Source organism: Phyllosticta citriasiana (genome assembly GCF_038021145.1).
Source record: "Phyllosticta citriasiana strain CBS 120426 chromosome Unknown IWZ02scaffold_7, whole genome shotgun sequence".
Taxonomy (NCBI): domain Eukaryota; kingdom Fungi; phylum Ascomycota; class Dothideomycetes; order Botryosphaeriales; family Phyllostictaceae; genus Phyllosticta; species Phyllosticta citriasiana.
In genome coordinates, this window is record NW_027117284.1 from 2115599 (window position 1) to 2136045 (window position 20447).

A 20447-nucleotide genomic window follows, 5' to 3' on the forward strand; every position below is an offset into this window, starting at 1 on the left:
TCTGCCATTTTGTGCATTGAGTACTCTGTCTGCTTGGTTGATTGATTGCTTGTGTTGAGCGTTCCGGAGCGATTGACGGCTGGCTAGGTACCTGCTGGAGGACCGAGGCCGACGATGTATTTGCCTTGGTTATTATTTTGTAAGAGATACGATACGACACTGGCTGGTCAAGGGAGGTAGGGGAAGAGGACTTCCTGCCGTCTGCTTTTGGAGCTTGGAAGGAGATCTGTATAGTCTATCTATCCCTGTCCTTCCTTTATGTGATGCAGTAGAAGCGCCAATCAACGATGCAAGTTACTTCACCATGGCTCGAAAGGCAAGGCGGTGGTGAAGTCAGATCGCGGTTGAAATCTGTTGCTTACCATCGTGCGTACCACCAGACAGATAGACAGAGTAGCAGTAGTAACTCAAGACTTGACGTACCTTGTCAGTCACATCCTCACCGACGATATTCTCAAGGGATCTTGTTCAGTTTGGTTGGGGTGTATCCGTCTTTGTGTCTCATTACCCTCTCTACTACATAGTCTCACCAACCAAGCTACATATCCGCACCAACTTTTCCATGAAAACGTAAAATGCAGAAACGGAGAAGACTGGGGGAGGATGCGAAGATGCGAAGATGCGAAGATGCGATGACGATGACGATGATGATGACGCGCGGGTCCCGTCGTTGCCTGTCTGTCTGGGTGCGGTACCTCCTCCTCACCTACCGCGCAGCAATCGTGCGTTTCCCTCACACTGTGGCTGATGGAGAGAGAAAGAGTGAGAGCGGGTAGGTGGATGGGTGTAAATGTAACAGAGCTTCGTCACCGTTTGGGCGTGGGGTCCGAGGCGAAGAAACCGTCGTCCCAAGCTCGACAGCCAGTGAAGAAAGGGGGGCCGAAAGAATCTGGTTGGTGTTCAGCGCCGCCGTCTTGGCTTGGTTACCTCGTATTGACTGATTGACTGACTGCGTTGCGGCCGTCGGCCCCTGCTGCTATTTGAATGCGTTCTACCTTGGTTGCTCTTGGAGCAGTGCAGAGTTACCAGGCAGGTAGAGTAAATTTTGTAGCAAGGCTGGTACGGTCCGGTGCAGTGCATGTGCCACAACGCTGTCGTCATGCCGTATGTACTTGGCTGCGAAGAAGGGAGCGAGTGCTACCTACACATGGTTACAACTCAGACCTTGTGCGATTTACGAATTTCCGACAGTGGCTAATAGGTAGTCTGCAGGAGGGAGGACGAGGTGGTAGTTCTCTCGATTTAGCCGAGTTTAAAAATGGCCCCCAGCAGGTCTGTCTGTCTGTCTGTCTTGTCTGCCTCCCATGGTCCTGGCTGGGGGACTAAAAGGTGCTGGTGTTCAATCTTTGCAGCCCCAGCCAGCTCAGCTCTTGTTCGCGGCAAATGCTGTTTTGGCGATCATTGTCTTTTGTTTATTGTTGCGCTCTGTGCACGCGCCGAAAGTTCCTTTCCCCTCTCTCTGTCTGCACCGTGACTGACTGACCGCTCTTGCGATGATACTCTCGCAGGCATAGATCGCCACACGTTAATAGCGTCGCAAGTCGATGCCGCCGCGTGGTTGGTCAATCAGCCGGTCGCCCGGGGGGGGGGATCCGTTTGCTTATTGCCTTTCCAAATGCCCACTGGCTTGCAGCGAGGACCAATCTGCCCAGAAACGAAAAGCAGCAAGCCAGCCAGCCAACCAGCAAATCAAGAAGACGCATGCTGCGATGTGATGCGATTCGCAGCGTTGAAGTGACGAGTCCTGGCCTCCCAGCCCAGCCACGCGTTGTGCTGATCGGCCAGCCCACCTGCCTCTTCCAGGGGTGCATGATTGTTGTTATTTTTGGGTGCTTTTTTCTTCCCGCCCCCCCCTCCCCCCCCCCCCCCCCCCCCCCCCCCCCCCCCCCCCCCCCCCACCCCCCCCCCCCAAGGTCCAGCAGCCACTTAGGTAGATCCAGATTATCAGTCTCTCCACCACTCCGGCACGTCGTCGCTGTCGTCATGATGCCAAGAAGGTCCGTGGCTGGTGTTGCTGCCACCAGCCCCGTTTGTAGTGTTGTTTTCGCGATCGCGGTGCGTGCGCCGGCTTTGCGATTGATTGTGCGTTTCGGTCAGCGGCGACACTGTTGGCGACTTGGCCATGCCTTCCCACGAGAACCGAGAGTGGGATTCGGCGGCAGCGGGCGTCTTCGCCGTGTCCTCCCACGAAAAGCGTGGATGCGGTTCTTCCACCGGTGGAGGGTTTGATGCGTTCGTTTTGGGGCTCGAAGACCGCTGCTGCGCAGGACAGCCGTCCATTTCATGAATCTCCGTCTCTTCCAGCTCATTCACGTGCTGGTAGTGTAGTTCGGCGGGCCGCGCTGCCTCGGAGGAGTCTTCTTTCAGACTCATGGGAGTCGTGTGGCCTTCTTCCAGGGTTGATTCGCTCGGCCGCGACATGTTTTCCCGCGTGCGGATGAATCCTGCGGCTTCCATGTTGCCCCGGCGCCATATCCAGAGGATCAAGCAAAATATCATGCAGCTGAGCAGCGCGAGGGGCACTGTCAACCACCGGGCTCCTTCTCCTTCTAGGCACGCCGTCGAAGAAGCTGTTCCGTTGTGACACAACCAAAGCTCGGGCGTCATGTAGCGTGTGTCCTCCCCGAGGTGCTGGTCAGTCCAATTGGCAATCTTCCCTTGGGCATCGTAGTAGTCGTATTGCGCATAGCTTGTTACGGCTATGGAGCGAATGATTGCACCAAATGCAATGAAAGCGCCGATGGCCGGGATCCGGAGTCGAAAGCTCTCATACTGTGTATTGTCAGACTTGACCTTTGCGCTGGTGAAATGCGTCAGTCAGTTACCTTTTTGCCAGTGATGTTGGCCCTCCAGTGGAAGTCTTTGCCCATCAAGCCGAGCACCGTGAAGATGAAGCCATCCACAGCTCCGACTGCGGCGCTAAAGAGAATGACGTATGAGCTGGTGCGATGGATATCCTGAACATCGTGTACTTTGACGAGGATATGGGCGATTAGACCAAGGACCGCGGGCGACATGACTCCGATGAGAATGACGCAGGTCCAGTACAAGAACTTGGAGATTGAAAAGCGTCCGGGCCTGGACGGATACATTGCTGTATACACAGGGTTTGAGGCCGTCATTCTGTCGGCATGAGAAAAGACAGCGCATGCGGGATATAATCGCGGGCGACTGGTAGCAGCGAGAGAGAGAGAAAGAGGCGTGCGGTGGAGGATTGAAGGATTGCAGCTGCAAAGCCGCGATATATCGTGATGACGCGCCGCCCCCTTGCGATGTAAATGGTCGCACTGTGCTGAGCCGCAAATCGCACGTCGTAGGCAGAGACTGGCTGGGCATCCTTGGGGGGTTTTCTGGCCACCAGAAATCAGCCTCGCACGGGGCCTAGACACATCATCAGGTGCCCGGGCGAAGTCGATTCCAGGCCGTGCTGCTGCGCCGTTTCGTCAAAACCGCCCCCAGCGGCTGGTATCCACCTTGTCCTGCACGCAGCGCCGCCCAATTCGCGAGCCTCCGCCCAGCGCGTGCAATTGCCGACCTTGAGTGGTATCACGCTGTGAGCCGACTGCGTGTCTGACTGTGTGGTCAAGTGGAAGCCACCCGAACAGAAAGGGTTTCGGCAAAGCAACTTCTTTCCCAGCCACCCACCTGCGGCTTCTCGATGCCGGATGTGCCTGGTCTGGGTGGCATTCTGCCATATATTTGAAATGCATTGCTCGAGTTTCTTGCGAAATGGAAGTTGAGTGGTTGGCATGGAGAAGACCAACGACTGAGTGGGTGGGACGGGCCGCTCTCCGCGTCGTTCGCTTGGAATGTTCCTGCTTCGGGTCCGATGCTATTTTGGTCCATGCACACACACCTGCAGTGGTCGGAATTCATCAGCTGCAATGGAGACGTCAAATCAACATCTTGCCCTTCCTCTTGGATCCTCAAAAAGGCCACAGGATTAAAGGAAAAGGCCTTCGTCCTGTTTCCTCGCCGCTTAGTAAAACCCATCCACATATCCAGAGGTGGAAGGACATAATCGCTGCTGTCCAGGATCCCCATTGTGCATGAGCTCGAGAAGGCCTGATGATCTGATGGACGAGAATGGTAACCGAGCAAAGAAAAGGTCGGCACGACGCCAACTTATCGTGGCGCTCTACGCAATATATTCCAGCCCAGGTACCGCCGACCAAGATGTCATTCAATGCAGCGCAGTACGACTTTGAGTAGATCACCTCAATTGCGAAGCCCTACCAAAGTGTCTATGGAAACCAATGACAAGTCAACATGAACACTCCACCCATGAAAGACGTACCCACCTCACTCAAGCGCCAATGCCGCATAACTCCCTCCCAGACACCCCGCACGGACTTTCCCGTTTGCAGACCTGGTGCCATCTCCACCTCTTCTCGCTTGCGAATGCTTCTCAAAGGAGTAGCAAATCACCGTTACCGGTCCCCACGGCCGGTTGGTAGACTTGCTGCGGCTGGTTCTGGTTCACAACGTACATATTCGACTGCGATCCAACAACTGGACTGTTGCCGCCAAATTCACCTCCGTTGCCCAAGTTCATGTTGGCCATCTGTTGAGTTCCGACCCCTGCAAAGTAGAGGTCTGCAGCGTCTACTGCTGACGCCATGTTTCCGCCGTTGGTGTTGGCCGTCACCGGCGCCGAAACGAAACCGGCCGCCAAAGTGTCCAGAGATCCAGGAGTGACCGTGTTGGTGCGTTTCTGAGCATCGGCAGCCGCCTGGACAGTCGGGAGAGTGTGACGCTGCAAAGCTGGGCTCTCGGCCAGGCGTCTTGGTCTTGCGGAACGGAAGACTTGCTGAACGGGCTTCAGGTACACGGTGGCCAGGGTGCCGACATTCAGGCACATTTCCTCGAGCGTAGCGGGGTCAAGTTTCTCTGACTCGGCCGTTATTGCTGGCTTGTCGCCCATGACAACCTTTCTTGCAATTGCTGGGTCCGAGGAAAGCAAACGCCAGTACATGTATCCACGGTCGCGCAAATCAGGGTTATCTGTCTCCTCTGTCGCCCATTTCAAGACCTTGGGAACGAGCTCTTGGCCCTTTGTTGGTCTCTGAATGAAAAGCTTGACCGTGGCCGTCAACAAGGCCAATTGTACTTCGTGCGGCTCATCGGCAAAGGTATACAAAAAGTCATCCAAGAGGACGTCTGAGTTGTCGATGCGGTCTGCGTATTGCCCAATGACCCAAATCATGGCCGCCTTTGCTTCGGGTTCGTCGAGAGAATCAAGTTTTCGCATAGCGTCGAGATTATAGACTCGTATTGGTTGGGGTACTTGCGGAAAATGTTTCGGATGACCACTGTTGCTTCCTGTACAATGTATGACACCTTGGTCGCGACCAGTTCGAGGAGCGTGTTGATGCAAAGTCGCGCGGCGGGCTCGATTTTGATAGCAAGTTTGCCAATTGCCCGCACAGACTTGCGAACAAAGTCGACATCAATCTCAGTGGCGTACCTGTGATGTTCAGCGTAATACTCAAAAGTCTCCAGGAGTTTGCTTACTCGCGCAACTCGGTCAACACCTCATTAATGTTCTTCTCCGTCGCAAGCATGAAAATCAGCTCCAGCTTGGTCACCTTGACGTAAATGGGGTCATTGTATTTGCAAAAGAACACCCGAATGTCGTTGCGGAGAACCTCTGGGCGCCGTTGCAAGATCAACAGCGCGTTACGAAGAGCAAGGTATTGAATCTCAGGGCCCTTGGATAGAAGAGTAACGAGTGGTGGAGAAAGCTTATTACAAAGTGAGGAGATGACCTTTTGGTCTGAATGTAGTTCATGAGATAAAGAATGACCCTTATGCACGTCAATACAACGGCCGAGTTGGAGTGTGAAAGCCGGGGAGCGATGCGCTCTGCGAGAAGGGCAGCTTCGCCAGTGTCGTGCGGTATGTAGTTCATCATGGCTTCGAGGATGTACGTTTGGCCCCATCTGTGGAGTGTTAATGTGTTGCTTTTTGGAGGTGCAGGGGGGCATTACTCTGAGCAATCAGGCAGAATCTGGATTATTTTTGAAGCGCTCGGGTAGTCGATTGTAAGTTTGATGTTTTCGCTCCTTTCCCAGATGTCCATGAGTGATGCCAGTCCACTGGATACCACGGTTGGATTTTCATCCCTCAGCATTCCATTCAGCCTTTCGATCAGATCTGAATGCTCCACCAAATGTCGGTCATGATCGTAAAGCTTTGCGACGCAAAAGGCAGCAGTCTTGCGCACGTATGGGTCGCCGTCCTTGAGGAGTGCCTTGAGAGGGTTTACGGTTGCTTCAACGAATTCGCGAACGTGGATGTAGGAAATGGTCCGCAGGGCAAGGGCGCGCACGAGTGGATTGTTGTCCTCCATGTCCTGCGCCACCGATTAGCGTCCAATGCCACCAAGGAACATTTCTGCATATACTGACATTAACAATGATGGGCAACGCCTTGAGCGCGACCTCTGGCTTGATGCGCGCGTAGTTGACCAGGTAGAGAAAACACCTGAGCGTCCATCAGTGCCATGTCCCGTTGCTTATCCCCATCTGTCCTATACTAACATCTTCTTGATCTCGAGACTCGGAATGTTCATGCAGTTGACAATGTCCGGGAACAGGGCGACCATGTCGTTGTTGCTCATGGTCATGTTCGCGACAATCTTCTTTAGCGCAATCTTCTTGGCCGAGTGGTTTTTATCCTTTTTGCCGCCGCTCTGGAGCTCGAGGCGCAACTCGGCAACCTTGCCCTGTTGTTTGTTGAGTGAGCCAGGGCCATTGTAGACGAAAGCAGGTATGATCATCATGGCTGTAGTCATGTTGATGCTTTCATGGAGCGACAAAAGGTCGGAGAAGAGGACGGGCAAGAGCCGCTTCGCGGGAAGCTGTGCGGGGGTTGGGCTTGGGAGTTGTGAGGAAGCAGCGAGGCGCCATGGAGTAGGGAGCAGTGCTTAAACTTACCTCGCAAAGAGCTTTGCATCTTGGCCGCTTGTACTCATGATTCTCTGCTAGTGAAGAGACGTCGTCATGCATGTGCTGCTGCTCTCCCCAACGAGGCTTGATCCTGTGCTCCGCCAATCCGATGCGGCTGCGCGTTGAATGCCCTTGTTTGATGTTGCCGCGATTTTACAAGGTTATCGGAAAAGGTTGTCGACCCGAACGGCCATTACTGGAGCGGCGATAGGTCAGGTAGGGATAATTTGGAGGTACGGGCTGTTGAGTGGGAAGACGATGGAGCTCTTGTGATGGTGAGAAGGGGCCGGCCTGGGGTAATCAATGTTAATCGTTGCCCCTCTCCCCTGCGGACGCACCCGGCACTCACTGGCAATGACTAATCTCCGCGCTCGACACCACCGCCCGGGCAATCTCCGTCCGCTGCACGTCACCTCCGACTTGACACACCTTCATCACTCGACGCGTGCGCTAGAAACCATTCGAAAGTCGTAGACCATGGCGACGCTCCAGGTTTCTCCCCCCACCGCCGCCGCAATGGGTCCTCGACCTCAACTCCAAGGCTCCCGCGCCATCCAAAAACTCAAACATACCCGATCCTCCAGGATACACGGCCCCGAACAAACAACGCGCAACCCCAAGGACAAGGCTCCGCAAGGAAACCTCCGTCGGCTGAGGAAATGGACACCTTGAAGCTGAAGAAGGCGTGGGAGCTGGCTATCGCTCCGGCAAAGAGCTTGCCCATGAACGCCATTGGCAAGTTGCAAGTCGAGCTTTTTGCGAGCAGTCACTGATAAAGCAGGCATGTACATGACGGGCAACTCTCTCCAAATATTTTCCATCATGATGGTTTTTATGCTCTTCAAGAACCCCATCACGGCGCTATTCAACATCAATCGCAACTTTTGCAACTTTGAGACCCCTGGAACCTCGTCTCGTCTGTTGGGCGTCAAGCTCGGTATTCGTCGCCACCAACTGTCTCGCGGGCTGGCTTTGGGTATATGGAAAGTCAACAAGATGGGACTGTTGCCTACGACGCGGAGTGACTGGCTGGCATGGGAAGCAGAAAGAGAGCCTCTGGAGAGAGCTTCGTTCCAAGGTTGGGCTTTGCAATGAGGTTGTCATCAAGAGCATGGTGTTGAGAGGCATGTTGAATTGCAGTCGTACGTTCAATTCGAGCACGAACATGAGATTACGACAGAAATGTCAGGCCAAAAGGAGCTCTCTTCATTTTGCACCATCAAAAGACAGGCAATGAATATCCCGCTCTGCTTTTGACAATATCCCAAGCTTGCAGCTTACTCTATCCGGACGACTAGGAGACTTCCAGCAAAAGGACAACAGCTCCAACGTTAACGCCATTCTAGCTCGAGCCGAGAGACACACCGACCAAGGGACCCACCCCTCCTAGCCGCAAAAAGCAAAAACAAAACGTACAACAGCCGGGATTCGCTGCTGGTCACCCACGCAACTACTAATCGGCCGCAAGGTAGCTTATCTATGGAAGAGCGGACGGGGTCCGAGTTTTCTACCTGCTGTGGTCGTACGTGGAGGAAGAACGGAAAAAACAGGCATATCAATAGACTAAGCATTCTGTGGTCTGCCACCAGACTCTGAAGTTGAGTGCGCCGAAATTACTGTAGTATTATGAGAGCTATTCATCGACATTTGAAAAACTTTTTCCTGGAATTGAAATAGTTAAGAGTGAAGAGAAGCAGTCGGCTCGACTTTTCGTGCAGTTCAACAAGGGCAAGTCGGGACGAGACGAGGGAGACCGTGCTCGGTCTTCACGGGCGGATATCGGGATCAACGCTCCCGGACTGCCTGCCCGACTCTGCCTGAGTCCCCACGGCCGTCGATGCGCTTGGCTGACTTGCGCCTCATTCTCGCAGATTCCAACTCTTAATGATTACGCAGACTTGGCTGCCTTGGAATAACTGCGCAATCTCTACCTTCTTGTCTCTCACTACTACGCTGTTCCGAGCCACTCGTTTGACAAACTTATAAATACCAGGACGAACTCCTCCGCGATGGCCTCCGCAACACCCCCCGGAGACAATCCACAGAGCTATACCACTATGTCCGTCGGCGACGTGGAAGCTATTGGCGCTCATTGCCAGATGGCATTCTGCCACCAGCTAGACTTTCTGCCTTTCAAATGCGAAAGCTGCAAAGGGTAAGCGGCGCCTCTCCTTCGACCACAGACCATCTAACCTGACGTAGGACCTTTTGCCTCGACCACCGCACCGAGACTACTCACAAGTGCAGCAAGGCCGTCGCATGGGCACGCTCAAGACGCGAAGCCTCGTCCACACCATCCTCCGTCTCCTCCGCTCCTAGACCGAACATCCTCAACCACGAGCAACAATGCTCCTCTCCCGTTTGCAAGACCTTGATCAATACCTCTCTCGCCCCTGGAATACATTGTCCGGACTGCAACCGACAATACTGCCTGAAGCATAGAATGCGCGAGGAGCATGATTGCGCCCAAGCTGACTCCACTCGGCGCACGACCAGGCGGAACATCCAAGGAGAAAGGGTTGGCGGCGCTGGAGAAGTTGAGAGCCTGGGGCCGCAAGCAAGAAGGCCGCCGTGTCAGAGACGGCCAAGAAGACGTCTTTCGGGCCAAAAACCAACTCGCCTGCGGCACGGGCAGCCGCTATCAACACCCTCAAAAAGACGGCCCAGGGCGATGCCCAAAGTTTCTCCAGAGAAGCGCGTATATCTCCACGTGGAAGCATCTGCCGACACAACCAACCCGCTAAATATCCGACGGGCAACTTCTTTTACAACGTCGAGATGGAGCGTCGGCAGGATACTCGACATGGCGGCCAAGGAGCTGCAGGTCGAAAATGTCAACAACCGCGGCGGAGGAGAAAAGGACAGGCTGCGAGTCTTCCACGTAGAAGGAGGTAGGCTGCTAGATTTCAGCGAAAAGATTGGCAAAGCGTGCCAGACCGGAAACACCATCGTGCTCCTCCGAGGAGTAGGTCCGCCAGTCCCGGATTTGATCGAAGCATAGAGACATTGCTTTGCTGCTCAGAAGACAGTTGTGGGCATTCTAAGACAGTAGATGAGTCGCATGCATCGGACTGTAAATCCGACGCAGTCCACCACGGCTCATGATGATTCGACCACATTGCTCGTCATGCTTGCAAACTCACAATGTGTTGCGGTACAGATGGTCGGATTTAGACCGTTTCGGAATCTGCAGCAGACTGTGTAGAAGCATTCGGAATTACCCGAATCTCAGCCATTCCATCCATCCATTAATCCTAGCAGGACTTGAGGATGTAATCATTCACCGGCGTATGGAGGATTGGAGAAGGATACCCCTTTCGGATATATTTCATTGTTTGATTCTAAATTGCTGTCTACCACGGATGTTCTGTTCGCACTACTGTCAGCATTTGTAAGCATACAATAGCAGAAATGCACTTGCACACTTCCAAAATCTACAGCAAAGGACTGCGAATCGAATTGCTCAGCATCCGCTACTTTACGTGAGCAACATTGACCCACTGGATCGGCAACCTCTGGTCGCTGCGGCTTTGTAAAGATGAGCTAAGTAGGTACGGTCAATACGTCATATCCCTGCCATGGATGTCCCCCACCCCAGTCGTGGACCCTGTCCCTCGGACAACCCCCCAGCCAACGTCCCCGCAGTAGCTGACCGATTTGTCGATGCCGCTACACAGACGTTTCTTCTTGGGCCTGCACCTAACACGATGGAGTCTATCTCTGTTATATATGGCGGCGTCGCCTGCTCGCATCGCAGCCGTGCTACACTAGCCCATTGAACCCTCGTCTCGGAGGACTACTGTTGCTTTTTGTTCAAGATGACTGTGACCGAGACGCCAGAGTCCACATGCGATGTGTGAGTTTTCTTCGACTCTACCAACACGCATGGATCTCTACTGATGACCCGACAGGCTGATCATAGGTGCTGGGCCAGCGGGCCTTATGACGGCGGCCTGGATGGCACGCAGCGGCATCAAGACGCGCATCGTCGACAAGCGAGGCACCAAAATCTTTACTGGGCAAGCCGACGGTCTGCAATGCCGCAGCCTTGAAATATTTGACAGCTTCGGCTTCGCGGATCGAGCATGGAAAGAGGCGAACCACATGCTAGAGGCATGTTGACAGCTTCGCACACATCTACAGCTGCTAACAGCAAGCAGATTTGCATGTGGAACCCGGGCGCTGATGGCCAGATTCGTCGGTCAGACCGCGTGTGCCCCGACACGCCGCCCAGCATCTCGCGCTTCACCGAGTGCGTGCTGCAGCAGGGCCGGATCGAGCGTTTCTTCCTGGATCACATGAAGGAGCACTCGGACATTGAGGTGGAGCGCGGCGTGCTGCCCATGTCGCTGGATGTCGACGAGGCGCAGGTCGAGGACGAAGATGCCTATCCTATCACTGTCAAGCTGCGGCACTTGACGGACGAGGAGGCCATGCCTAAGCAGGTCAAGCTGACGTCGGAGGGGGTGACGAATGGCGATGGTTTGTATCGCAGCAACCTGTCACCGGACGACACAGACGACTTGATCAGGAAGAATCGTGAAATGGGCGGCACGGAGGAGGTGCTCAAGGCCAAATACGTGGTTGGCTGTGATGGCGCACACAGCTGGACCAGGAGGCAGTTGGGATTCGAGATGCAGGGTTGAAGCGACGGACTTTATCTGGGGAGTTCTTGGTAAGTGGCGAGAATTACAGCATCAATGAACACTTTTCTGACCTCAACACGCAGACATCATTCCCATCACCGACTTCCCCGATATCCGCCAGCGCTGCATAATCCACAGTGCCGACCAGGGCACGCTGATGGTGATTCCACGCGAACGCGGTCTCGTGCGTCTGTACATCCCAACTCAAAGAGATCGTGCCCGACGCTGCCAGCGGACGCGCCGACCGCTCCAAGATCACGCCCGACATCATCTTCAAGGCAGCCCAGAAAATTCTCAGTCCGTACCAGCTGCGCTACAACTACTGCGACTGGTGGACTGCGTACCAGGTGCTTAACTCCGCCCTCCCCCTTCCCCCCTGAATTCCCCTGATGCTAACCGCCACACCACAGATCGGCCAACGCGTATCCCCCTCGTTCTCCCTGCACAATCGCATTTTCCTTGCCGGCGACGCCGTGCACACGCACTCGCCCAAAGCCGGCCAAGGCATGAACGTCAGCATGGCCGACGGCTACAACCTAGGCTGGAAGCTGGCCCTGACGGTGCAAAAGCCTCAGCGCAACGCGGACATCGCTCCTGTCAACCTACAGCCCCGAGCGCCGCGCCATCGCCAACCAGCTGATCGCCTTCGACCACCAATTCTCGCGCCTCTTCACGGGGCGGCCGGCCCGCGACATCGCCGACAAAGAAGGCGTCAGCATGGCCGATCTACGCGCCGCCTTCGACCAAAATGCCCTTTTCACGTCCGGTCTCAGCGTCACGTACGAACCCTCCGCTCTCATCAGTATCCCGCATGACGCGCTGCCCGCCGCCGAAGCGCCCCCCTCGACACCGCACGCCAATCATCCCCCGCCGAAGCTCATCCCCCCGGCGCCGCGCTCCCCCCCTGGCCACGCGCCTCCCCATCGGCACGCGCATCCCCAGCTACAAAGTCGTCAATCAGGCGTCAGCGCTGCCGCTGCACCTGCACGCCCTGCTCCCCAGTGCCGGCCCCAGCCCCCCCTTCCGCATCCTGCTCTTCGCCGGCAACATGGTCGCGCCGGCGCAGAGCGAGCGCGTGCGCGCTTTCTGCCGCGCCCTCGAAAGCGGTCTCCTCCGCACCTTCACGCCCCCCAACATCGCACTCAACACATCCACCGCGCCGCTGCAAGTCCTGACCATCCACAGCGCGCCGCGCGAGGACGTGGAGCTGCTGCAGCATTTCCCGGCCATCCTGCATCCGTTTGACGAGCAGAGGGGCTGGGATTACGAGCGCGTGTGGTGCGATGCGCCGAGCTACCATGAGGGGTGGGATCGCGCGTATGAGGGGTTGGGGATAGATGGGGAGAGGGGCGCTGTTGTGGTGGTGCGGCCGGATCAGGTTGTTGCGTGGGTTGGGGATGTGGAGGAGGCGGTGGCGGTGGAGGGAGGAGGGGGGTTGAGGGCGTTTTTGAGGGGTGTGTTGAGGGTTTGGTAGGTAGGTATGGGGTTTTGGTGTGGTGTGGTGTGGTGTGGTGAGCTGGCGGGAGGGAGTGACCTAGGGAAGCAGGAGCACGGCAGGCTACCTACCTTCCTTAGGTGTGCAGCAGTAGGGAGGTACGTCATCTCTGCCATCCACCTCACTTCAGTCAGTCCATGGATCAGCCTGAGTCTTCTTCCTGTTCATTACCTACGACGTAGTAGAGCAGAGGAGTCGATCGAATGCTACATTTCCAATGCCACCACCGCGTCTCTATCCCTTCCCTTCCCTTCCCTTCCCTACGCCATGATGCTTCACACAATGAGTCGCTTCCTATTCATATCTCATATCGCAATGCCAATGCCATTAAATTCCTTTCAATTCAATTTTTCGCCAACGAGAGAGAGAGAGAGAGAGAGAGAGAGAGATGATTCCCATTACACCATCACTCGCCATTGGTGTCCCCATCTTGAGCAGAGTATGCACGCAGTACACATCATACTCATGAAATGAGCAGTGGCAGCCGAGCTTTTCTCTAGTTGTCGGCCAGCAGGGGAGCGCGCTCGCGGTCCTCGGAGACAATTTCGCCACGCTTGAACGGGTCGCGGCCGAGGACGCCGGGCACGGCGACGGCGACGGACGTGACGAAGAGCAGGGCCATGATGACGAAGGCGAAGATCCACTGGAAGGCGATGACTTTGGTGAAGAATTGGGCGACGCCGAGGGCTGTTTTCCACAAGTGTTAGTTAGGGTTGGGGGGGGGGGGGGGGGGGGGGGGGGGGGGGGGGGGGGGTTGAGATGGAGAGTTGTGGGTGGGGAGGAAGGAGAAAAGACGAACGTACCAGCAGCCAAAATGCTCAACTCAAAGCCAATGGTGTAGTCCTTGTACGCCACGAGGAAAAAGAGGCCATAGACAAGAATGCCCCAGACGAAATGTTGGCAACGATCCTGGCAGGCAAATTGTGGGCGTGGACGGCGACGGCGCCGACCCAGTACAGGGCGACAAAGTTCCAGGCCAGCGGGCCGCTGACGACGGGGATGTGGATGAAGCGCGGCGTGGTGCTGTGGCGGAAGTAGGCCGCCGACAGGTTGAAGAAGTTGATGACGAGCAGCAGCAGCGCCAGCCAGAAGTGCGACCGCACCCACAGGTGGACGAAGCCGAAGAGCAGCAGGTTCGACGTTACAAAGTGCGAGCCGACGTTGGCGGCTGCGGCGGACGTAGACGGCGTTGCGCGGTAGAGGTGCCACGAGTATCCGATTTGGAGGATGAAGAGGACGATCCTGTGGAGAGGGTTAGTTGGCTGGCGGGAATTTGAGGTGGCAAGATGTTGGACGTACCAGTAGATGCTCACGATGACGCGAGTTGAGGGCAAAGGGCGACGGGTGGGCGTTCATTCTGGCCCCAAATGGTGCGGCGGGGCATGCTTGCCTTCGTGTGGACGCTGCAAAAGGTGTAGTAGATGGTAGGTGATGAGGCGCCGCAGGTACGAAATGGCCGTCAGGACCTTGTGGGGTGTTGACGGCGCGGCGCGAGTTGCTCCTCGTGGGCCTGTGAATGGGTTGGCTAGAGGCATTTTTGCTTGCTAGGGCGACTCAATTGCGGTGGGGAGAGAGGGATAGAGGAGAGAAGGGAGATAAGAGAGAGAGGAGAGGGAGAAGGAGGAGACGGGGAGAGAGGGAGAGGGAGAGGGAGAGGGAAGAGGGGGCAAGGTGTGCGGTACCCGAGTGTACGCATGGTGGAGGCGCGTGACAAAGCTGTTGTTGTCGGCCATGGTGGTTGGACTAGGCACGGACGAAGCGAAGCGGGCGGGATGACGAAGACAGGAGCAGCAGCAGCAGCTTTTCGATGGCTTGGCAATTCCCAAGGAATCATCACATCATGCAAAAATCCTGATGCCATCATGGCCTGGCTGAGCAGAGGTGATGTGAGTGAGAGGTTCCAGCATCAAGGTGCAAGCTCCAATCAAGCTCGTCCTCTTACACCTACCTCTAGAGCACACCAACGCCCCAAGCTCCCTCTCTCTCTCTCTCCGCCTTGCTCTCCTCGCTCTCCATCATCATGTCACGCACGTCTGGCGTCCCTCGCAAGAACAGCGGGGACCCACATCCATGCCGTAAACCGCTCACGGCCACGTCGACCTCTGTCTGGACCGGGCCCGACTTCGCATCATCATCATCATCATCATCAACAACAACAACCAAGCAACAACAAGAAGCCCACGTACATGATTGTAGGCCACAGGGAGCACGGAATTCTTCCACTTTACCATGGTGCCGCGCAACGAGAACGCCGCCCCCGCACTTTGTCAGGTACTTGTGCCACCCACCACCACCGCCAGCCTTTGGCGCCGCTCGCGGGTGGACGCCATCAGCCACTGACAGCACGCCCGCCGCCTCGAAGGGGGCCCACGCGCGCATTCCTTTGTTCCTTCAGCGGCTTGGAAAATTGACCAGTCAGTCGGTCGGTCGAGCGCGGCCGTGGTGGTTGCCTGTCGATTCTTGGACTACTTACCTTACTCCTGTGTACTCCTCCTACTCCAAAGGAAAAGACGACGTGCTAGCTCTGTCCATCTAAACGGGAACGAAACGCGGCGACCCGAAAGAAAAATGCGGTTGACAGAAACGGCGCGGCGCGGTGCGGGCGTCTTGCAAACAGACAAACGAAACGAACCCGATGCCCTCGCCACCGCCCGCCGCTTCAACCGAACCCGGGCCGGCGCGTGCTGCTAAAACACCACCACACAACTACCCCTTAGCCCCTTAATCTCCAAACTTCTCTCTACTTTTCCATCTCCCCTCTTCTCCATGCCCCAAAGTAACAAGGAAACGTCCAGGCACCCACTCACATGCTCCTCCGCAGAGTGAAACTCGCACTGACAGGCTCAACGCTTCTGCATTAGCCCTCTCTCTACACCACCGCAGCAGCACGGCAGCTTACACAGCCACGCCCTGCAGGCGCACGCCACGGCGACAGCGATTGGCCAATGACGATGGCTCGTGTGGCTCTCAACCGATTGATTGCGCGGACTCAACGGTACAGAGCTTTGTGCTGTGATGGTGATGGTCGTGGCGAAAATGGCAGGCTAATCGTTGCTTTGACACAATACCTATCGCGATGATTCTTCGGGTCTTCTTCTTCTTCTTCTTCTTCTTCTTCTCCTTCTTCTTCACGCGCAAAACTGCAACCACGAATGATTAAAAAGCCCAAATAGAATGGAAGGGAAAAAATTCCAGAAAGCGCAAAAGTAAAACGAGACAAAATTAAATATTGATTGCGATTCTGCATTCCACTCCGCTCCGCTCTGCTTTGCTTCGCCCTCGCCTTTCCGGTTCTCCATTCTCCTGAAAAACCTTCATGCTATACCACACGACACCCGTAAAAACCAGTGATAACCCAGGTGAGAGAATTTGAAGGGAGGAAAAAAAAAAAAAAAAAAAAGGAAAAAAAAGCGTAGCACAAGCGACTGGAGCAAAGCAACGCCATCTGCCACCCGCCACCCGCCACACCCCACGCACCCGGCCTCCGACTATGTGGCAATTTACCGTACCGTACCGTACCGTACCGCCGCAACACAACAAACGGCTCCATGCATCACTCACTCCTTGTGTTTACCGCCGCGGCGAGCGATTTCGAGTCTCGACTTAATAACAACAACAATGACAAAGGTCTAGAACGCATGTATCGCCGCCGGAAAGGCTGACGCGAGACGGGTAGGAGCAGCAAGCACCTCGGACGACGCCTTCCCCTCAATGATGATACTGCAACGCCTACTCAGACAGACTCCTAACATGTCGGAGGATATGGTAATGGCAGAAGAGGCAAAAGCGCAAAAGAAGGGGGATGGGAAAGAAGCGTGTGAAAAAGGGAAAAGAAAAAAAAAAAAAAAAAAAAAACAAGACAGCCAACCACACGCGCGCGGGTACAATCCAGTGCGTCGCCACTACGCCGTAGAAGTTGTTGTCTTTCTACTGCTGCATCCGATCGCTCTCGGGACCCGCAGCGGTACCATCTCCCCGCGTCTGCGTCTGCGCCTGCGTCATGTTTGTGAACTGCTGCTGCCGCTGCGCATCCTGTCCCGTCAACGCAGCCAGCGACGGAGCACCGTTGGCTACTCCAGGCGCGGGCCCAAACGGAATGTGGCTGCTGGGCGTGAAGACGGGGAGAGGAGGTTGAGATGCAGCAGCGGGGGCGGCAGGGGCAGCAGCAGGTTTACCGGTACCAGGTCCAGATCCAGCAGCACCAGCATCGGGGCCAGCAGCGGCCGAAGAGGAATTCGCAGCACCGCCGCCCACAATTGAGGCATCAACGTCCGCATTCAACGGGACCCACCTCAGCGTCGCCGGCGTCGGCAGCGCAGGCGCAGACGCCGGATGGTGCGCAAGCGACGGCTTCTGCTGCCCCTCACACACAACACCCACGCCGCCGACAGCAGGCTCGTAGTTCACGAAATGCGGCATACTGACGGGCGGTGGCGGCGGCGGCGTATCCGGCCGCGGCACCATGGCCGGGACGTGTTCGGCCGTCTCGAGAATGCCGTTGGGTGTCGAGCCCTCAGCAGACAGACGCTCTGAAGGCGAGCCCAGCGATGTCGGCAGCGAGTTCATGATTTCCTCGGCCATGTTCTCGATTGACTGGCGCGATAACGAGCGCGGTCGTGCTTCGGGAAGGTGCATGGGCGGCTTGTTTCTGGTGTTGGGCTTGGCTGTAGTGTCGTTTTCCGACTGCGTGCGCGCGGGCATGCCGGGGGGAAGCCCCAGATTCGTCGTGGCGGCTGGTGGGCCTGTTTCTGTTGAACTGCCCGTCGTAGGTGATGCTGGCTTTCTTCCAGCTACTGCTGTGGCTGTCTTACCGCCCCGTACCACGCCCGCTTTTCCCCTCGTCTTGGTGGACGTTGCCTTTCTCTTTGCCTTTTCCTCCTCGGCCGCCGCATTTTGCTTTGCATCATGCTCTTCCTTTGTCGGCATTTTCAGTGTAATCTTCTTGATACCAGATGTCAGTTGGTCAACATCATGGGATGCAGAACTAGACGCTCCAGAGCTGCTCCTCTTGCCCTCGGCATGACTTCCCATCCTTGACGCAAATGGTCTTGGAGGAGGCTTCATCGCCGGCACCTCCTTCTTGGGTGCTGTTCTCGTCTTCTTAACCTGGACATTTCCAGCTGTGGTGCCAGCAGGCTGCCTCACTGCAACCGCAGACCCTTTGCTGGTTGGGCGTTCGCCAGTGACGTCTGACGCAAGACTTGTTCGACGCTGCTTGGCCATGCCAGCCGCCTCTTCATCTCCAGCGTTGATCGACACACCATCTGTCGTTTTCCTTCGGTCACCGTCGGTTCGCGACGCTGCTTTTGCATGAAAGGACTCGTCATCAGACGGCGGCTCCGAATAGGTTGAAACCTTGGCCTTTCGCTCACGCAGCTGCCTACCCGTGTTGACGGGCACCTCGGGTGGGAGCGTCTTCTCCTTCCTCACGCGCGGCTCTGCCAGCTCTTCGGGCCTACAGCTAAGGGTTTGACGGTCCGTTGGGACGAGGAGCTTGCTCAGCTCATGCGCAGCGGTGACCCAATCGACATCTGGCGGCGGCGGGGTCGGAGGCCTGGCATACTCCCTGACTGGCACCCATTCGCCCGATGAATTCTTGATGAATTTTTCCGGGTCAACTACCTTGCGCGTGAACGATTGTGTCGGGGTAGCAAAGTTGGGTCGTGGTCCTGAACGCTGCGATTTGGTGGGTGGGGTGGGGGATCATAGACCAGCGTTTCCAACGCATAAAGACTGGTCTCGTGCCACCACTCGACGTTGTATCGCAGCTGTTTTTCAGCCTCTCCCAATGTATGCTGGATTACCGTGTTGCCCATGGGCACATCCTGAGCGAAAGGATTTGCTGGCGCGACTGATGTTGCAGCGCCCTGGCCTTCGCAAAGACCGCTAATGTGACTCAAGACACCGCTCGTCAATGCTCGATTGCTGTAGCCTCCTTCGAGAACACTGATGACTCTTCCCTCTGCTCCCAATTCGGGCTCCTGCGACATCTTGACAATGTCCCGTGTGAATCGGGCGTAGAATTCTGTAGGCACATTGACCTTGTGTCTCTGCATACCAGCTCCTTCCCATTCACTAGCGTCGAATCCGGCAGAGATGAAAATGGCGGCCTTGGGCTGGGTCTGGCCCGGAGACGAGCGCAGTCGCTGAGTGTGTAATCGCAGAAAAGCCCGAGCTTTTTCGAGCAGCACCAGATACTTGTTTTCGTACTTCCAAAAATCTTCCTCGGTCTTCCACGGCTGCAAGTGGACATTCCAAATGGTCTGGTTATGCGCGTTCTCCAAGCAAAGACTTGCCGCAGAAACTTTGTTGTAGTCTCCGTCTTCGCAGGGAAAAGAGTTTACGTCATGCAACGAAAAGTAGCCAATTTGAGTCCTTTTAAGCGGCGGCGCATTCTTTGGTTGCTTTGGCGGCATAGTAGCAACCTTTTCATTTCGTTCCCAAGTAATCGATTGCGATCCGTCGCCGTGGTGCAGATCAAAATCAATGATCGCTGCGTGAGTGAGGCCGTGGTTCTGCGCTGCATACTCTATGCCGACATGGACGTTGTTCAACCAACAAAAGCCAGATGGCCAGTCCGAGGAGCAGTGGTGGCCAGGCGGCCGTATGCAGACGAAAGCATTCCGCGGCTGGCCCCTGGGGCCTGAGAAGACGGCGTCCACTCCGTCACAAACTCCACCCAGAGCTCCCTGCAAAGCGTTGAGGGATTCCGCAGAAAGATAGAGATCCCCGTGATGAAACTCGGGCTTTTTCGGCTTATCCGCCTCCTCAATCCTCGCTACCTCCCTTGAACTTTGCGCAAGCTTCTCCCTCGCCAAATTGCACATTTCCTGCAGCTCCTTCATCCATTTTGTTCCGTGGACATTGGTCACCATCGGCGAGGTAATGTCTTGCACGCGAGAGGAGCGCTTGATTGTGAACGGTACGTCTGAAGCGGGATCGCGCTTTGGATGCGGGGCATGTGGACCACCAGCGTGGCGCTCGCCGAACCTCACATAGGCCGTTGCTATTCCGAGGATACTGGCGAGGACTCTCTCCGGACGCTCCACTATCATGCTCAAGTGGCTCTTGCTCGTCTTCAGCCGCGAGAAGCGATGTCCATAACATGCATCGTGCAGGATGACGACCGTCTGGGTTGATTGGACTTGTTTGTGATATTCCAGCTCCTTTGCAAACCAGTCTGCGGCAATCTTTTGCGCAGTGAGCGGCGGGGGCTCGTCGACAGCGGTAGCGGGGAGGGGTGATTTGGGCGGGTACAAAGGGGAAGACGAATTGCGGTTACTGGACAGGCGCCTGGACGAGGAAACTTTGCGCAGGCTCTGGGTAGTTTCTGCGCCTTGGAGCGAAACCATGGAG

At 55.9% G+C, this 20447-nt stretch overlaps 9 protein-coding genes across 9 annotated transcripts; 4 read left to right on the forward strand and 5 right to left on the reverse strand.

The window, feature by feature from the left end:
• Window positions 1-1537: 1537 nt before the first annotated feature.
• Window positions 1538-3352, reverse strand: IWZ02DRAFT_287766 (uncharacterized protein). Its single transcript, XM_066763731.1, has 3 exons — window positions 2826-3352; window positions 2233-2772; window positions 1538-1783 (listed from the first exon to the last, which is right to left on the reverse strand). The coding sequence occupies exons 1-3, from the start codon at window positions 3120-3122 to the stop codon at window positions 1601-1603; spliced, it is 1020 nt and encodes a 339-aa protein (XP_066622734.1). The 5' UTR covers window positions 3123-3352; the 3' UTR covers window positions 1538-1600.
• IWZ02DRAFT_287734 (uncharacterized protein) lies at window positions 3353-4226 on the reverse strand. Its single transcript, XM_066763730.1, has one exon. The coding sequence runs from the start codon at window positions 4042-4044 to the stop codon at window positions 3583-3585; it is 462 nt and encodes a 153-aa protein (XP_066622735.1). The 5' UTR covers window positions 4045-4226; the 3' UTR covers window positions 3353-3582.
• IWZ02DRAFT_520570 (adaptin N terminal region-domain-containing protein) lies at window positions 4151-6976 on the reverse strand (the record flags this gene model as incomplete). The annotated part of the gene is made up of 8 exons (XM_066770771.1): window positions 4151-5312; window positions 5339-5467; window positions 5515-5711; window positions 5753-5942; window positions 5991-6355; window positions 6411-6486; window positions 6543-6878; window positions 6939-6976. 8 exons carry the CDS (start codon window positions 6974-6976, stop codon window positions 4409-4411), a joined length of 2235 nt encoding a protein of 744 aa, XP_066622736.1. The 3' UTR covers window positions 4151-4408.
• Window positions 6977-7304: 328 nt separating this feature from the next.
• IWZ02DRAFT_453641 (uncharacterized protein) lies at window positions 7305-8436 on the forward strand (the record flags this gene model as incomplete). The annotated part of the gene is made up of 4 exons (XM_066767664.1): window positions 7305-7420; window positions 7443-7596; window positions 7625-7685; window positions 7732-8436. The coding sequence occupies 4 exons, from the start codon at window positions 7305-7307 to the stop codon at window positions 8043-8045; spliced, it is 645 nt and encodes a 214-aa protein (XP_066622737.1). The 3' UTR covers window positions 8046-8436.
• Window positions 8437-8776: 340 nt separating this feature from the next.
• IWZ02DRAFT_453642 (AN1 zinc finger protein) lies at window positions 8777-10394 on the forward strand. Its single transcript, XM_066767665.1, has 4 exons — window positions 8777-9105; window positions 9153-9486; window positions 9513-9630; window positions 9668-10394. Exons 1-4 carry the CDS (start codon window positions 8960-8962, stop codon window positions 9949-9951), a joined length of 882 nt encoding a protein of 293 aa, XP_066622738.1. The 5' UTR covers window positions 8777-8959; the 3' UTR covers window positions 9952-10394.
• Window positions 10395-10458: 64 nt separating this feature from the next.
• Window positions 10459-13232, forward strand: IWZ02DRAFT_453643 (FAD binding domain-containing protein). The gene is given in 11 exon segments (XM_066767666.1): window positions 10459-10501; window positions 10513-10516; window positions 10635-10806; window positions 10862-11063; window positions 11111-11591; window positions 11620-11625; window positions 11680-11780; window positions 11809-11943; window positions 12007-12156; window positions 12212-12545; window positions 12565-13232. 9 exon segments carry the CDS (start codon window positions 10769-10771, stop codon window positions 13068-13070), a joined length of 1953 nt encoding a protein of 650 aa, XP_066622739.1. The 5' UTR covers window positions 10459-10501; window positions 10513-10516; window positions 10635-10768; the 3' UTR covers window positions 13071-13232.
• A 7-nt stretch (window positions 13233-13239) lies between these two features.
• Window positions 13240-14819, reverse strand: IWZ02DRAFT_453644 (uncharacterized protein). The gene is made up of 4 exons (XM_066767667.1): window positions 14541-14819; window positions 14027-14399; window positions 13895-14000; window positions 13240-13778 (listed from the first exon to the last, which is right to left on the reverse strand). Exons 1-4 carry the CDS (start codon window positions 14624-14626, stop codon window positions 13588-13590), a joined length of 756 nt encoding a protein of 251 aa, XP_066622740.1. The 5' UTR covers window positions 14627-14819; the 3' UTR covers window positions 13240-13587.
• Window positions 14729-15795, forward strand: IWZ02DRAFT_287863 (uncharacterized protein). The gene is made up of 2 exons (XM_066763732.1): window positions 14729-14977; window positions 15046-15795. The coding sequence occupies exons 1-2, from the start codon at window positions 14786-14788 to the stop codon at window positions 15625-15627; spliced, it is 774 nt and encodes a 257-aa protein (XP_066622741.1). The 5' UTR covers window positions 14729-14785; the 3' UTR covers window positions 15628-15795.
• A 1129-nt stretch (window positions 15796-16924) lies between these two features.
• On the reverse strand, window positions 16925-20286 carry IWZ02DRAFT_453647 (histone deacetylase domain-containing protein). Its single transcript, XM_066767668.1, has 2 exons — window positions 18803-20286; window positions 16925-18767 (listed from the first exon to the last, which is right to left on the reverse strand). Exons 1-2 carry the CDS (start codon window positions 20144-20146, stop codon window positions 17019-17021), a joined length of 3093 nt encoding a protein of 1030 aa, XP_066622742.1. The 5' UTR covers window positions 20147-20286; the 3' UTR covers window positions 16925-17018.
• Window positions 20287-20447: the final 161 nt, after the last annotated feature.

Excerpts from the sequence above, each read along its gene's own strand:
- IWZ02DRAFT_287766 (XM_066763731.1), bottom strand. The coding sequence starts at position 3,122 with ATGACGGCCTCAAACCCTGTGTATACAGCAATGTATCCGTCCAGGCCC. Across the intron at positions 2,773-2,825 it reads CCAACATCACTGGCAAAAAG|TATGAGAGCTTTCGACTCCG; the intron begins GTAACTGACTGA and ends GACAATACACAG. Across the intron at positions 1,784-2,232 it reads CTTCGAGCCCCAAAACGAAC|GGCCGATCAGCACAACGCGT; the intron begins GCATCAAACCCT and ends GGCAGGTGGGCT.
- IWZ02DRAFT_287734 (XM_066763730.1), bottom strand. The coding sequence starts at position 4,044 with ATGGGGATCCTGGACAGCAGCGATTATGTCCTTCCACCTCTGGATATG.
- IWZ02DRAFT_453642 (XM_066767665.1), top strand. The coding sequence starts at position 8,960 with ATGGCCTCCGCAACACCCCCCGGAGACAATCCACAGAGCTATACCACT. Across the intron at positions 9,106-9,152 it reads AAATGCGAAAGCTGCAAAGG|GACCTTTTGCCTCGACCACC; the intron begins GTAAGCGGCGCC and ends AACCTGACGTAG. Across the intron at positions 9,631-9,667 it reads GGCCCAGGGCGATGCCCAAA|CATCTGCCGACACAACCAAC; the intron begins GTTTCTCCAGAG and ends TCCACGTGGAAG.
- IWZ02DRAFT_453643 (XM_066767666.1), top strand. The coding sequence starts at position 10,769 with ATGACTGTGACCGAGACGCCAGAGTCCACATGCGATGT. Across the intron at positions 10,807-10,861 it reads CCAGAGTCCACATGCGATGT|GCTGATCATAGGTGCTGGGC; the intron begins GTGAGTTTTCTT and ends ATGACCCGACAG. Across the intron at positions 11,781-11,808 it reads TTCCACGCGAACGCGGTCTC|ATCGTGCCCGACGCTGCCAG; the intron begins GTGCGTCTGTAC and ends CAACTCAAAGAG.
- IWZ02DRAFT_453644 (XM_066767667.1), bottom strand. The coding sequence starts at position 14,626 with ATGCCTCTAGCCAACCCATTCACAGGCCCACGAGGAGCAACTCGCGCC. Across the intron at positions 14,400-14,540 it reads AAGGTCCTGACGGCCATTTC|CATCTACTGGTACGTCCAAC; the intron begins GTACCTGCGGCG and ends CGTCATCGTGAG. Across the intron at positions 14,001-14,026 it reads ACTGGGTCGGCGCCGTCGCC|GATCGTTGCCAACATTTCGT; the intron begins GTCCACGCCCAC and ends TTTGCCTGCCAG.
- IWZ02DRAFT_287863 (XM_066763732.1), top strand. The coding sequence starts at position 14,786 with ATGGTGGAGGCGCGTGACAAAGCTGTTGTTGTCGGCCATGGTGGTTGG. Across the intron at positions 14,978-15,045 it reads CCTGGCTGAGCAGAGGTGAT|AGCACACCAACGCCCCAAGC; the intron begins GTGAGTGAGAGG and ends ACCTACCTCTAG.
- IWZ02DRAFT_453647 (XM_066767668.1), bottom strand. The coding sequence starts at position 20,146 with ATGATAGTGGAGCGTCCGGAGAGAGTCCTCGCCAGTATCCTCGGAATA. Across the intron at positions 18,768-18,802 it reads TTTATGCGTTGGAAACGCTG|CGTTCAGGACCACGACCCAA; the intron begins GTCTATGATCCC and ends ACCAAATCGCAG.